Genomic DNA, 13,914 nt, shown 5'->3' on the forward strand with positions numbered 1-13,914 from the left:
TAAGATTGTTAGTGTTTGGATGGATGTAGTTTATGTTTGGATGGATGTACATAGTTTTTGTTTAGATGGATGTAAATGTGAATATGATGAAATATATTACAACAGGTGTATATCATGAAGAATATGATGAAATATATTGTAACAGGTGTATATTAGGAATTTTTTTTGGAATATTATAAAAAAAAAAATAGAGAGACTTTTACCTACGAAATATTTTGTAGTTAAAAGATTCAACCACATTTTTACCTACGAAAACTTTCGTAGGCGATCGCTTGTACCTACGAATAATTTTGTAGGTAAAAGCCGTACCAATGCCAATAAAAACAAACTGCACAGTTTTTACCTACGAAAACTTTCGCAAGTAAAATTTTGTAAATATTTTTTACCTACGAAACATTTCGTTGGTAAAAGTTTTGTGAACATTTTTTCCTACCAAAAATTTCGTAGGTAAAAGTTTCGTGAACATTTTTACCTACAAAAAAATCGTGACAAATTTTTTACCTACAAAAATTTTCGTAGGTAAAAGTTTCGTGAACATTTTTACCTACGAAAAAATTCATTGGTAACAATTTTGTCAAAATTTTTTACCTACAAAAAATTTCGTCGGTAAAAGTCTTACCTTTGCCGACAATATAATTTTTTGTCAGTAAAAGACTTTACCCTCAGTTTTTTACCAATGAATTTACCGATGAAGAGATTCATTGGTAAAGCCCATTACCTATGAAAAATGGTCTTTTAGCGATGAATTTTTTTGTCGGTAAAAGTGGATTTTCATGTAGTGGCTTAATAAAGTGACAGGGTTTCCCTAAATAAAGTGATAGGGTTCTATTAGGTAAAGTGATGAGATTGCTCAACAAAGTGACAGAATTCTAGAGGATTAAGTGATAGGGTTGGCAGACAAATTGACGGGGTTCCACAGGATGAAGTGACAAGGTTGGCGAACAAATTGATGGAGTTCCACGAGACAGTGACAAGGTTGTTGGAAAAAGTGACGGGTTCCATTAGATAAAGTGATGAGATTATTGGACAGAGTGATGAGGTTCTGCTAGACAAAGTAACGGGGTTCCATAATACAAGTGATGAGGTCGTTGAACAAAGTGATGGTGTTTCAATAGGCAAAGTGATTGTGTTTCAATAGGAAAGTGACGAGGTTGTGGGACAAAGCGATGGGGTTATTCGAGAAAGTGATGAGCTCTGCTAAACAAAGTAATAGGTTATTGAAAAAAATAACATCGTTCTACTAAACAACATGATTGTCAGACAAAGTGACCTAGTTCCATTAAACAAAATGCAAGGATTATAGGACAAGTGATGGGGTTTCACAAGACAAAGTTATAGAATTATTAGACAAAATGACAGGGTGATTGGACACCCACCATATAAAAGCTTCTTGGTTGCTACAAAAGTTTTGGATCGAGTTGATATTTGTATTTTCTCTTCATTTGGGTCTTTGTGACCCAAAAAAAAACCTCACCGACAACCAAAAATATATGATTCCTATCTTAGATAGAATATTTAGTAAAAGAAGCCTAAGACTTTACCACCGACATTCTTTCTCCTCACCTCCTCATGGTCCATGATGCCTACAGATGTCGTCAACACGATATAGCCGAACTGTCTGGAGCGGAGAAACCTTGCAGTCCAAGGCTCTATCTGTTTGATACCAACATCAAAATGGGAACTGATGACTCCACATTTGTTCAATCTCCCGTTCAACTCAACCACTATTTTACCAGACCTATGGTCATCAACATACTCGAACTCACCAATATAACCATGCTTCTGCATGACAAGAAAGAACTTAATTATCACTTTTGAGGACGACTTGATCATGACTTGTCTCTTTCCTCGCTTCTCAGCATTGTACATGCTTTTGAGAGCATCATTTAAGATGTTAACTCTCACCATCCTTGTTAATCCTCAAAAGCTCCTGCCGATGCGGAGAGAGAGCCAAAAGAGGAGAGAAAATCTCAACTTGGCTCAACTTTAGGAGGAAGTGTGGAATAGGTGTCCCATAGTTAAATGAAGGGTTGTCCCAAGTTTGGTGGTAAACGGATGAGTCAATTGATCGCATGAGCCCAATTTATGATCAATGGTCACTGATGTTCGATTAGGGTCCCAATTATATGGATATAAATAGGGAAATATCTCTGGCTCATGGCCCAAGTTTGATTACAATTCAACGATTGGAATGTCACGACTTCACCAAAGATTAGAAGGTCTATTTCACTTAAGTTTTCAGATTTTAGCATAAGGGATTCACATATTTTAAGCACTTGGCTTTTGGCCCAAGTTGACTAGTTCTGGACACTTTCTTGGTTCGCCACTCGCGATGGAGTTAACCCTAGTGAGACGGATATTATTTTATAATTTCGAAACTAGTGGGCCACTAACGAGTGTTCTGGAACTCATTCGGGTAATCAGGGAATTTTTTGAATGAATTAGGTAGGAAGATTTCTTGAGCGCAGCTGTTAGGGTCTGGATTAACTAAGTTCACAGTGTGGCCTATTCAAAATTAGCAAAAATGATGTTTGGTAATGATCACTCTAAGCTATTGGTTCTTAGGCTAAAGGAGTAAATAGGTTGACTTGGTCCATTAGTTAAGATCCGAGTCATAGCTGGCTCAGCTTTGGGTAGATCTTTAATTTAATTATGGTTATCTTGATTAGTCAGTGATGGGTCGGTTAGATTTGGGCCCTAGATAAACAATTCATGAGTTTAGACTAGAGGTTTAAGTGATCAGGCAGGTTAATTGGCTTCATACGATTGGTTAATCGAATTTGTACAGTTCTTTACTGGTATAACCTACGTATAGGCTCACCTCGAGCGTCAAGGGTTAGTAAGTGATGACGTGGGTTATTTCTAAAAATAAAATTAAATTAAGGATTGTTAACAATCCAAAATAGAAAAAATCCAAGATGTTACACCTGACTCGATTTGATTTTGAAATAAGCCTAACCCAAACTTGACCTGACTCGGTACCAAGTCCAGCATGCCTAACACAATCCGAGTTTGGGTCTGTCCTGGACTAATCTGTACTGAATTTAACTCGATCACAAGTACCAATTCTGGTCGAGTCTTAAAATAATATGAGAAAACGAATAGATGGTGTAGATATACAATGCATAGATCAAGGTGGGCCCATGATGAGGATTCTACGGACATCACTCATCCTGGGTCGCAGCTAATATTCCTTGTTAATTAAGTAGATTTTGTAAATATATTTTTGTAACACCCCGAGTTTTCAGGGGCCGTGTAAGAACTCCGCTCCCAAATTCCCAGGTGCAACGGGTGCCCTAATGGGCTTCAAATTTTAATTACATTTGGATGATCTCATAAACAATGGAGAGTTTAACAAGGCATGAAGCATAAGTGAGTCATAAAGCAATATCAAGTGCCATTAAATATAAAATATCCAAACCACAAATCCCAAGTCATCTAAGTAGGGAACTAGTCCCACCTATACATGTCCCAAAGTAATTAGAGCCCTGACCCATATCCCACAATAGCCTGAACTCAGACTAAAAGGATCCACCAAAAGTTTGGAAGTAGGGAAGCTCCCCAACCTCATCCATGCTCACCTCACTCGGCTCGTCGAACTCCGCCTCACTTGCATCTAGTAAAGGGTCTGGTTAGTGTTTTAAAACACCGTCCTAGAGTGGGAGTGAGTAGCTAACTCAGTGATTACTATTACCCTTAAGTTACAATAAGCATCAATTATATGATGAATTTAATGAAAGGCATACATTCACAGATCTCTAACTAGTCATGTTAATGCATATGCATGTATTATGATATAATGCATGACCTCGCAACAACACTCCCTCGAGCGACTCCGTCTAACGAATACGCATGATTAACACTCCCTCATTGTGACCTCAACTGCCAAGTTGCCAAATCTTAGCTAATGCGATGCGTGAATAATGTTGGCCGAGTATTTAGTTAATTCCATTCATCCAGCAGATTAGGGAAACTAGTACACCCCACGTATCATTGCCCTCAACTGGTTGCGAGGCTAAGGCCCCTCAACATGCAAGGCCATGACCCCACCATCGTTAATCCTATTGGGTTCTCCATCCCTTATTTCAAGCACATGGGGACTGCTGAGAAGAGGGATCAATCGTGGTCAATACAGGGAGGCTCATCACCCCAGCGTAGGCCGACAGCTCGGACATAGTATCTCATTCGACCATACCCAGCTCTCAAGTTAGTGGATCGGTTTCAAATGGTTATCAATAGGCTTCAGTGGTTGAAGGGTATTCTAAGTTCCATATAGGCATGAGCAAACATGGCTAACAAACATGGTTGGTCAGTAAGCGAACTAAACCATGCGAGTTCAGGTGAGTACGTGATGGACAACATCGAGTACAAGCGACCTATATAGTCCAACTACATCGCCCATTCGCATCCGCCCAAATCCGCTGGTTTAGACGCAGGATGGTCCTACCAACGGGATCACCCTCTCGCACCTCAGTTCCTTGACCAACCCATGGATTTAATGATGTTCAATAATATTCCAACAATTCAGGATTTGTTTTGTAACCCAAGTGAAGTCATGCACTCACACATTAAACATAAAACTTAGATTTTTCTACAATTACACCTACTAACAATAATATGAAATAAATGTGTATGTGTGTTGTGTGGAGTTAAATAGGAGAACACGAGGTACACATCATTCAAAGGACAAACATACAACAAGGATTAATGCAATCATGCATGCCACAAGAAGGGTTATACTAGGATCGCATATGAGATGAACATACCATACCAAATCAAGCCTAATCATGTTGAAGAGCAAATAAACAACACTCAATCATGTCATGAAATTTAGTAAAATCATAGATAGGGTGAACATGCCACACCAAAATCAAACCCAATCATGTTCAAGAACAAATAAACAACACTTATTCATTTCATGGGATTTAGGGGGACCTACCATGTAGGGTCTTGGCTAGGTTCTCTCTAGAATACTCAAGCACATTATCCTAACATTTATAATCATTAAACTCATAGTAAAATTGGTACTAGGCCACCTAAGGATAATAGTCCGCACCTTGTGACGAACCGCTCGATTCACGGTGCCCGTAGGGTTATGGTGTTAGGAAATCATCGTTGAAATGCCTAAATAAGCATACAAGCTTGTAAGACTTGGAAGGAATTTAACATAAGACCTAAACCTATAAACATACTCCATACTTACCTTTAATTGTCGCCGAATCGACACTAATGAAGGACAATATTGTTATAAAGGAGATGAAAGGTTGAAGGTGCATAAACCCTCATGCTTCCAAGCTCTCCCTCTCTCTTTCTCCTCTTTTCTCCTCTTTCTCTTCTCCCTTTCTCCCTTTCTTTCTTCTAGGAAAAATTCGTATGGGGAGAGGGGTGCCCAAATAAAATCCTTATATAGTGGTAGATTTGGTGTAAATGGTCCCAAAAGCTAGGTTTTTACTACACTAGCCCTATGAGAGGGTCTTTCTAACCTCTAGGGCCCACTATGGGGTATACATATTAATATATACCATAGGATATTTAGCCCAAATGATGATTTACGTATGGATATGATTGGTCCACCATTTGGATGCGTCGATCAACAAATATGATTAGTAGTCTGTTCGATGGTCACCGATGGTCGATCGGCACCACAACTATACAGATATGAGAAGGAAAATATCCTTACTCCACATGTGAAGTTTGGTCGTAAACCGATGGTTTGAAATCCTCAACTTTGCATAAGTGTGGATGACCCAATTCACTTAAGTTTTAACTTATTTCTTTAGGGTATTTGCACTTCTCATGTGCTCGTCCTTTGGCTCAAGTTGAGTGATTTTGGACAGTACCTAGGTCTGACTCCCGCGATGGACGTCGAGCCCAGTAAGACGGATATTATTCTATAGTTTTAAAACTAGTGGCCTACCAACGAGCGGTTTAGAGATTGTTCGGAAAATCGGAGCATTTCTAAAATGAATTAGGTACTGAGATTTCTCGTGAGCAATTATTAGGGTTTGGATTAACTGTGTTCGTAGTGTGGCCTATTTATAACTAGTGAAAATGGAGATTTGGTCATGATTACTCTAAACTATCGGTTTTAGACTAAAAGAGTAACGGGGTTGATTTGGTCTATTAGTCAAGATCCAGGCCTTATCTAACTCGGCTTCAGTTAGATCTTTAATTTAGTTATGATTGTCTTGATTAGTTAGCAATGGGTCGGTTAGATTTAGGCCCTATGTGAGTAAATCATGAGGCTAAACTTGATGTTCAAGTGATTGGACAGATTCGTTGGCTTCATACGGTTAATTAATCGGACTTGTGTGGCTCTTTACTAGTATCACCCATGTATAAACTAACATTTAGTGCTAATGGTTAGTAAGTGATAATATAAGTTAATTACATTAACAAAAAAATTAAGAATTTTTAGAAATTTAAAACAGTGAAAATCCAGGACGTTATAATTTTTTTCTCTTATAAAATTGTTGTGAGATGACATGACCTAATTAAATTTTAGAAGAAAGAAATTGGAGGCGGATTAGCTACCGACACTTGAGTAGCTAGAATCGCTACTGAAGTGATGCCACCAAGTTTTGTGGGGCCCACCATGATGTATTTGTTGTATCCACACTGTACATCCATTTGGAGAGATCATTTTAGGGCATGATCAAAAGAATGAGGTAGATCCAAAGCTGGAGTGAACCTCACCATAGAAAATAGTGAGGAGAGTGACATCACTGTTGAAGCCTTCCTAAGGTCCACTGTGAGTTTTATTTGAGATCTAACCTGTTCATAAGTTAACACAGATATTAAAGAAGCGAAAACACAAATATCAGCTTGATCTTAAACTTTTGTGGCCCTTAGAAGTTTTTAATGGTGAGCGTACTCTCTTCACTGTTTTCTGTGGTAGGGTCCACTCAAGTTTTGGATCTAATTCATTCTTTGGCTCCTGCCCTAAAATGATCTCTCAAAATGGATGGACTATGTGGATACAAAATATATATCATGGTGGGAGTGACATAACTACATAACATCACTTCAGTAGCGAGTCTCGCTACTCAACCTGTGCACTGAATCCCCATATGAAAACTTAAATAAAAATCACAGTGGACCTTAAGTTAACATAGACATTCAAGAAGGGAAAACATAAATATCAGCTTGATCAAAAACTTTTGTGACTCGTAGAAGTTTTTAATGGTGGGCGTGACTCTCTCCACTGTTTTATGTGATGGGGTCCACTCGAGTTTCGGATCTGATTCATTTTATGGCCCACAGCCTAAAATGATCTCTCCAAATGGATGGACAGTGTGGATACTAAACATACATCATGGTGGGACCTACGTAACTAGGCGACATCACTTTAGTAGCAAATCTCGCTACTCACCCCATGCGATGAATCCCCAGATGGAAGGAAGTTGATTGCATGGTGAGTAACTCACTACATTAGCATACCGAGTAAACTCTATGGGGTTCACCATGATTTATGTATTTTATCCACTCCATCCATCAATTTTACTAGATAATTTTAATGCTTGAGACCAAAAAAGAAACATATACAATGTTCAAATGGACCACACCATAGGAAACAGTTGAATTGAACGTTTACCGTTGAAAATTTCTCGGGGGCTATAAAAGTTTTGGATGTAGCTTATATTTGTGTTTTCTCTTCATCCATGCCTATATGATCTTATGCATAGGTTGGATGACAAATAAACATCACTAAGGGGCCTAGTAAGGTTTCAACGTTGGAAATCATTATCCCCACTGTTTACAGTGGTATGATCCACTTGATATTTTGATATACTTGAATTTTGGGCTCAACCCCTTAATTTAGATGGAAAAATGGATGGACAGCCTAGATAGACCACATACATATACAAGGTGGGCCCAACTGAGTTTACTCAGTACAGTAAGAGCAAGTGCGCACCGATCGACATGCAATCTAAGTTCCAAGCGAAACCGTCTAACGACGTTAGAGTTTTCATAAAAAAGAATTAATATATTAAAAAAAAAAGGAGTGCGGATCCTCTATTTCCTGGAGTTAAGAACTCCCTGACTCTAGCGTTTTCATTGGTCAACATCACTGTAAGTGCCACATCATCAGATTTTTTAAATATATTGAAAAAAATTATATTTCAGAAAAAGTATAACGCTGTTAAATACATTAAAACAATTTCGCTTGGAAATCGGATTGCATACTGATTACTGCAAGCTCTTGCTCTCACAGTAGTTGGGTCCACCTTGTATGTATGTTGTCTATCTAGGCCATCCATCTGTTTTTCCATCTAATTTAAGGGGTTGAGCCCAAAATTAAAGTATATCTAAATATCAAGTGGATCATACCGCTGTAAACAATGGAGATAATGATTTGCACTGTTGAAACCTTACTAGGCCCCACAGTGATGTTTATTTGTCATCCAACCAGTTCATAAGATCATAAAGGCATGGATGAAGAGAAAACACAAATATAAGCTTGATCCAAAAATTTTGTAGCCCCGAGAAATTTTTAATGGTAAACATTCAATTCAGTTGTTTCGTATGGTGTGGCCCACTTGAACATTGTATATGCTTTATTTTTAGTCTCGAGCCCTAAAATTATCTGGTAAAATTTATGGACGGAGTGGATAAAATACATAAAATCATGGTGGACTCCATAGAGTTTACTCAATACGCTGACATAGTAAGTTACTCACCACACAATCAGCGGAATTGGATTCGCTACTCCCCTTGCCACCAGCCAATGGCTGGTGGTCGGTGCTCCATGGGCCCCAACATGATGTATGTGTTTCATCCATGTCGTTCATCTATTTTTCTAGATCATTTTATGGTTTGAGAAAAAGAATGAGGTATTTCACAATCTCAAGTGGACCACATTACAGAAATAGTGTTGAATGAGCGTCGACCATTAAAAACCTTTTTGGGGCCATAAAAGTTTTGAATCAAGTTGATCTTTGTTTTTTCCTTTCATCTAGGTCTGTCTGACCTAATCAAAAGATTGGATGTCAAATAAATAGGACAGTGGGCCTTAGGAGAATTTTTATGGTGGATATCCAATTACTATTGTTTTCCTATGGTGTGGTTCATCTGAGATTTATATACCTCTAATTTTTGGATAAAACCTTAAAATTATATGTAAAAATGAATGACCACCAGCCACCGGGCCAGTGGCAGGGGGAGTAGCCAATCCGTTCCCACAATTAGCTACCTTCTATTCGAGGATTCAACGCATGGGTTAAGTAGCGAGATTGCTACTAAAGTGATGTCACCTACTTATGTGGGACCCACCATGATGTATGTTTTGTATTCACACTATCCATCCATTTGGAGAGATCATTTTGAGGCATGAGTCATAAAATGAATCGGATCCAAAACTCGAGTGGACCCTAACACAAAAATAGTGGAGAGAGTCAAGGCTGCCATTAAAAACTTCAAAGGGTCACAAAACTTTTCCATTAATTTAATATTTGTGTTTTCCCTTCTTCAATGTCTATGTTAACTTAAGGTCCACTGTGATTTTTATTTAAGTTTTCATTTAGAGATTCAGTGCATAGGTTGAGTAGCGAGACTCGCTACTAAAGTGATGTCACGTAGTTATGTCGGTCCCACCATGATGTATGTTTTGTATCCACACTGTCCATTCATTTGGTGAGATCATTTTAAGGCACGAGCCAAAGAATGAATTAGATCCAAAACTCGAGTGGACCTCACCACAAAAAAAAAAAGAAAAACAGTGAAGAGAGTACGCTCACCATTAAAAATTTCTAAGGGCCACAAAGTTTAAGATCAAGTTGATATTTGTGTTTCCACTTCTTTAATATTTGTGTTAACTTATGAACAAGTTATATCTCAAATAAAAATCACAATGGACCTTAGGAAGGCTTCAACGGTGGACGTCACTCTCCTCACTATTTTTTATGGTGGGGTTCACTCCAGCTTTGGATCTACCTCATTCTTTTGATCATGCCCTAAAATGATCTCTCCAAATGGATGTACAATGTGGATACAGCACGTACATCATGGTGGGCCCCACAGAACTTGGTGGTGTCACTTCGGTAGCGAGTCTAGCTACTCAACGTGTTGGTAGCTAATCCACCTCTAATTTCTTTGTTCTAAAATTTAATTAGGTCATGTCATCTTACGACAATTTTATAAGATAAAAATATATATATATATATATACAAAATCTTCTTGATTAACAAGGAATATTCGTTGTGGCCCAGGATGAGTGATGTCTTTAGGATCCTCACTGTGGGCCCACCTTGATCTACGCGTTGTATATCTACTCCATTCATCCATTTTCTCATATTATTTTAAGACTTGACCTGAATCGATACTTCTGATCGGGTCAAATTTAGTCCAAATTAGTCTAGGACAGACCCGGACTTGTATCGGGTTAGGCATGTTGGACTCCGTACCAAGTCAAATCGAGTTCGGGTCAGGCCTATTTCAAAACTAAATCGAGTGGGATCGGCCCTAACTTGGTTTGAATCGACTCGGTACCCACCTCTAACCTACATTATAGAGGGCACAATTCAAAGTAGGCCTTAAATCATGTGGGGCCACTGACAAAATGACAAGATTCATTAGACAAAGTGACGAAGTTATTCAACGAAGTGACAGAGTTATATTAAATAAAGTGACGAGGTTACCCAATAAAGCAACATGATTCCACTAAACAAAGTAATAAGGTTAAATGAGACAAAGAAAATGGGGTTCCATTACATAAAGATTCTTGAAAAAAGTGATGAACATTGCCAGACAAAGTGACCCAGTTCCACTAAACGAAGTGACGAGGCTGGGAGACAAAGTGATTGGGTTTTACTAGACAAAGTTGTGAGGTTGCTGGACAAAGTGACGAGGCTGTTGGACAAAGTGATGAAGTTCACTAGACAAAGTGATTGGGTTACTGGACAAAGTGATGAGGTTTTACTAAACAAAGAGACTATGCAGTAAGACAAAATGACAAAGGTCTACTATATCAAGTGACGAAGTTCTACTAGACAGAGAGTGACAAGGTTGTGAGACAAAGTGATGAGATTTCACTAAATAAAGTGAAAGAGGTGATAGACAAAGTGACAAGGTTCTACTAGACAAAGTGACGTGATTATTGGACAAAGAAACAAGATTCCATTAGACAAAGTGACGATGTTTCACTAGATAAAGTGATGGGGTTGCTAGACATTGATAGGGTTTTGCTTGATAAAATGACGAGTTTTCAAATAAAGTGACTTAGTTCCACGAGACAAAGTGAGAGGATTTCACTAGATAAAGTAGCAACTTGTCAAATAAAACGACGAAATTTCAATAGACAAAGTGACAAGTTCATTTGACAAAGTGATAGGGTTGTAGCACAAAATGATGGGGTTGCAGCACAAATTGACGGGATACACTATATAAAGTGACGAGGTTGCAGTACAAAGTGAGGGTGTTCAGTAGATAAAGTGACGGGGTTGTAGCATAAAGTGACGGGGTACAGTAGACAAAGTGACAAGGTTGCAGTACAAAGTGATGGGGTTCAGTAGACAAAGTGACGAGATTACAATACAAAGTGACGGGATTCACTAGACAAAGTGACAAGATTGCAGCATAAAGTGACGGAGTACAGTAGATAGTGACAAGGTTGCAACACAAAGTGACAAGGTATAGTAGACAAAGTGACGATGTTGCAGTACAAAGTGATGGGGTTTAGTAGACAAAGTGACGAGGTTGCAGTACAAAGTGACGGAGTTCACTAGACAAAGTGACGAGGTTGCAGTACAAAGTGATGGGGTTCATTAGACAAAGTGACGAGATTGCAGTACAAGGTGACGGGGTACAATAGACAAGGTAACGAGGTTACAGTACAAAGTGATGGGGTTCCGTAGACAAACTGACGAGGTTGCAGTACAAAGTGACGGGGTTCGGTAGACAAAGTGACGAGGTTGCAGTACAAAGTGACGGCGTTCACTAGACAAAGCGACAAGATTGCAGGACAAAGTGACGGAGTACAGTAGACAAAGTGATGAGGTTGTAGCACGAAATGACGGGGTACAGTAGACCAAGTGACGATGTTGCAATACAAAGTGATGGGGTTCAATAGACAAAGTGATGGGGTTGCAGTACAAAGTGATGGGGTTCACTAGACAAAGTGACGAGGTTGCAGTACAAAGTGACGAGATACAATAGATAAGGTGATGAGGTTTCAGTACAAAGTAACATAAATGGTGGGCGTGACTCTCTCCACAGTTTTCTGTGGTGGGGTCCACTCGAGTTTTGGATCTGATTCATTCTTTAGCTATGCCCTAAAATGATCTCTCCAAATGGATGGACGGTGTGGATATAAAACATACATCATGGTGGGACTCATATAAATAGGTGACATCACTAACCAGTGGTGGTGGTGGATTGGCTACTCGCCCTACCACCAGCCAGTGGTGGTGGTGGTCAGTGCTCTATGGGCCCCACAATGATGTATGTGTTTCATCCATTCCGTAAATCTATTTTTACATATAATTTTAGGGGTTGATCCCAAAAATGACAGGGATATAAGTCTCATATGGACCACACCACAGGAAAACAATGGTGATTGGATATCCATCATTAAAGTCCTTCTAAGGCCCACCGTACTGTTTATTTAACATCCAATCCATTGGTTTGGTCATAAAGACCTAGATGAAGGGAAAAAACAAAGATCAGCTTGATCTAAAACTTTTATGGCCCCCAAAAAGTTTTTAATGGTCAACGTTCATTCAACGTTGTTTCATGTAATGTGGTCCACTTGAGATTGGGTTATACCACATTTTTGGTCTCAGACCATAAAATGATCTAGAAAAATAGATGGACGGCATGGATGAAACACATACATCATGATGGGCCCACATAGCACCGAGTGGTAGGGGAGTAGCCAATCCGTTTCCAATGGAAACCGTGGATGTGGATTCACTTGGGAAAGCCTTTTGCATGAAGTTCCAGCGTTGGGATGTATGGTGGGGTCTATCGTGATGTTTATAAGAATTCCAATCCATTCATCCATTTTTTAAAGCTCATTTTAAGACATGTAACCAAAAATTAGGATGATTAAAAACTCAACTGAGCCAAACAAGATGAAACAGTGGAGAAAGAAATTCCTACCGTTGAAACCTTCCTAGGTCTCTTGATATTTATATGTCATCCAAACTATTTATAAGGTCATTTTTACTAGGATGAAGTGAAAACACCAAAATATTAGACCGATGCAGAACTTTTGTAGCCATATAAATATTTCAACGGTGGACACTAAATCCCCACTGTTTCCTCTCGTGTGGCCCATTTGAGTTTTGTATACACCTTAGTTTTGGTATGATGTCCTAAAATGATATATAAAAATGGATGAACGGGTTGGATTTATCATAAACATCGCAATGAGCCCATCTGAAATCCTTGCACAGGATCTTACTGCAAAAGGCTTTGATAGGAAATCCGCGTCCCCGTTAGGCACATGAAATCGGATTGTATACCGAGTCTTATCGTACTGAGTAAACTCTATTGGGCCCACTGTGAATTCATGTGGTTTATCCACGCCGTACATTCATCCATTTTTTCAAATCATTTTAGGAGTTGAGCCCAAAACTGAAGTATATCAAAAGCCCAAGTAAACCATACCAAAGGAAACAGCGGAAGTATTGATTTTCACCATTGAAATGTTTCTAAGCCCCCAATGATGTTTATTTTTTATCCAAACTGTTCTTAAGATCATAAAGACATGAATGAATGGAAAAAAAAAATCAACTTGATATTAAACTTCTGTGGACCCCCAAAAACATTTCAACGGTATAATTCAATTCATACTGTTTCAAGTGGTGTGGTCCACTTGATCTTTTGGATATGATTAATTTTTGTTGTAAAACCCTAGAATTAGATGATAAAAGAGATGGATGGAGTTGACACAATGCACGAATGACGGTGGCT

General features: G+C 38.7%; 1 protein-coding gene across 1 annotated transcript; it reads right to left on the reverse strand.

Annotated features, from left to right (window-relative positions):
* Nucleotides 1-1,462: 1,462 nt before the first annotated feature.
* Nucleotides 1,463-1,982, reverse strand: LOC131253894 (small ribosomal subunit protein uS8-like). The gene has a single exon (XM_058255009.1). It carries the CDS (start codon nucleotides 1,906-1,908, stop codon nucleotides 1,516-1,518), a length of 393 nt encoding a protein of 130 aa, XP_058110992.1. The 5' UTR covers nucleotides 1,909-1,982; the 3' UTR covers nucleotides 1,463-1,515.
* Between the last annotated feature and the right edge of the window lie 11,932 nt (nucleotides 1,983-13,914).

The sequence above is a fragment of the Magnolia sinica genome, chromosome 8 (assembly GCF_029962835.1).
Source record: "Magnolia sinica isolate HGM2019 chromosome 8, MsV1, whole genome shotgun sequence".
In the NCBI taxonomy this organism is placed as follows: domain Eukaryota; kingdom Viridiplantae; phylum Streptophyta; class Magnoliopsida; order Magnoliales; family Magnoliaceae; genus Magnolia; species Magnolia sinica.

What these genes read in the sequence shown, in the direction of transcription:
- LOC131253894 (XM_058255009.1), bottom strand. Translation starts at nt 1,908, where the DNA reads ATGGTGAGAGTTAACATCTTAAATGATGCTCTCAAAAGCATGTACAAT.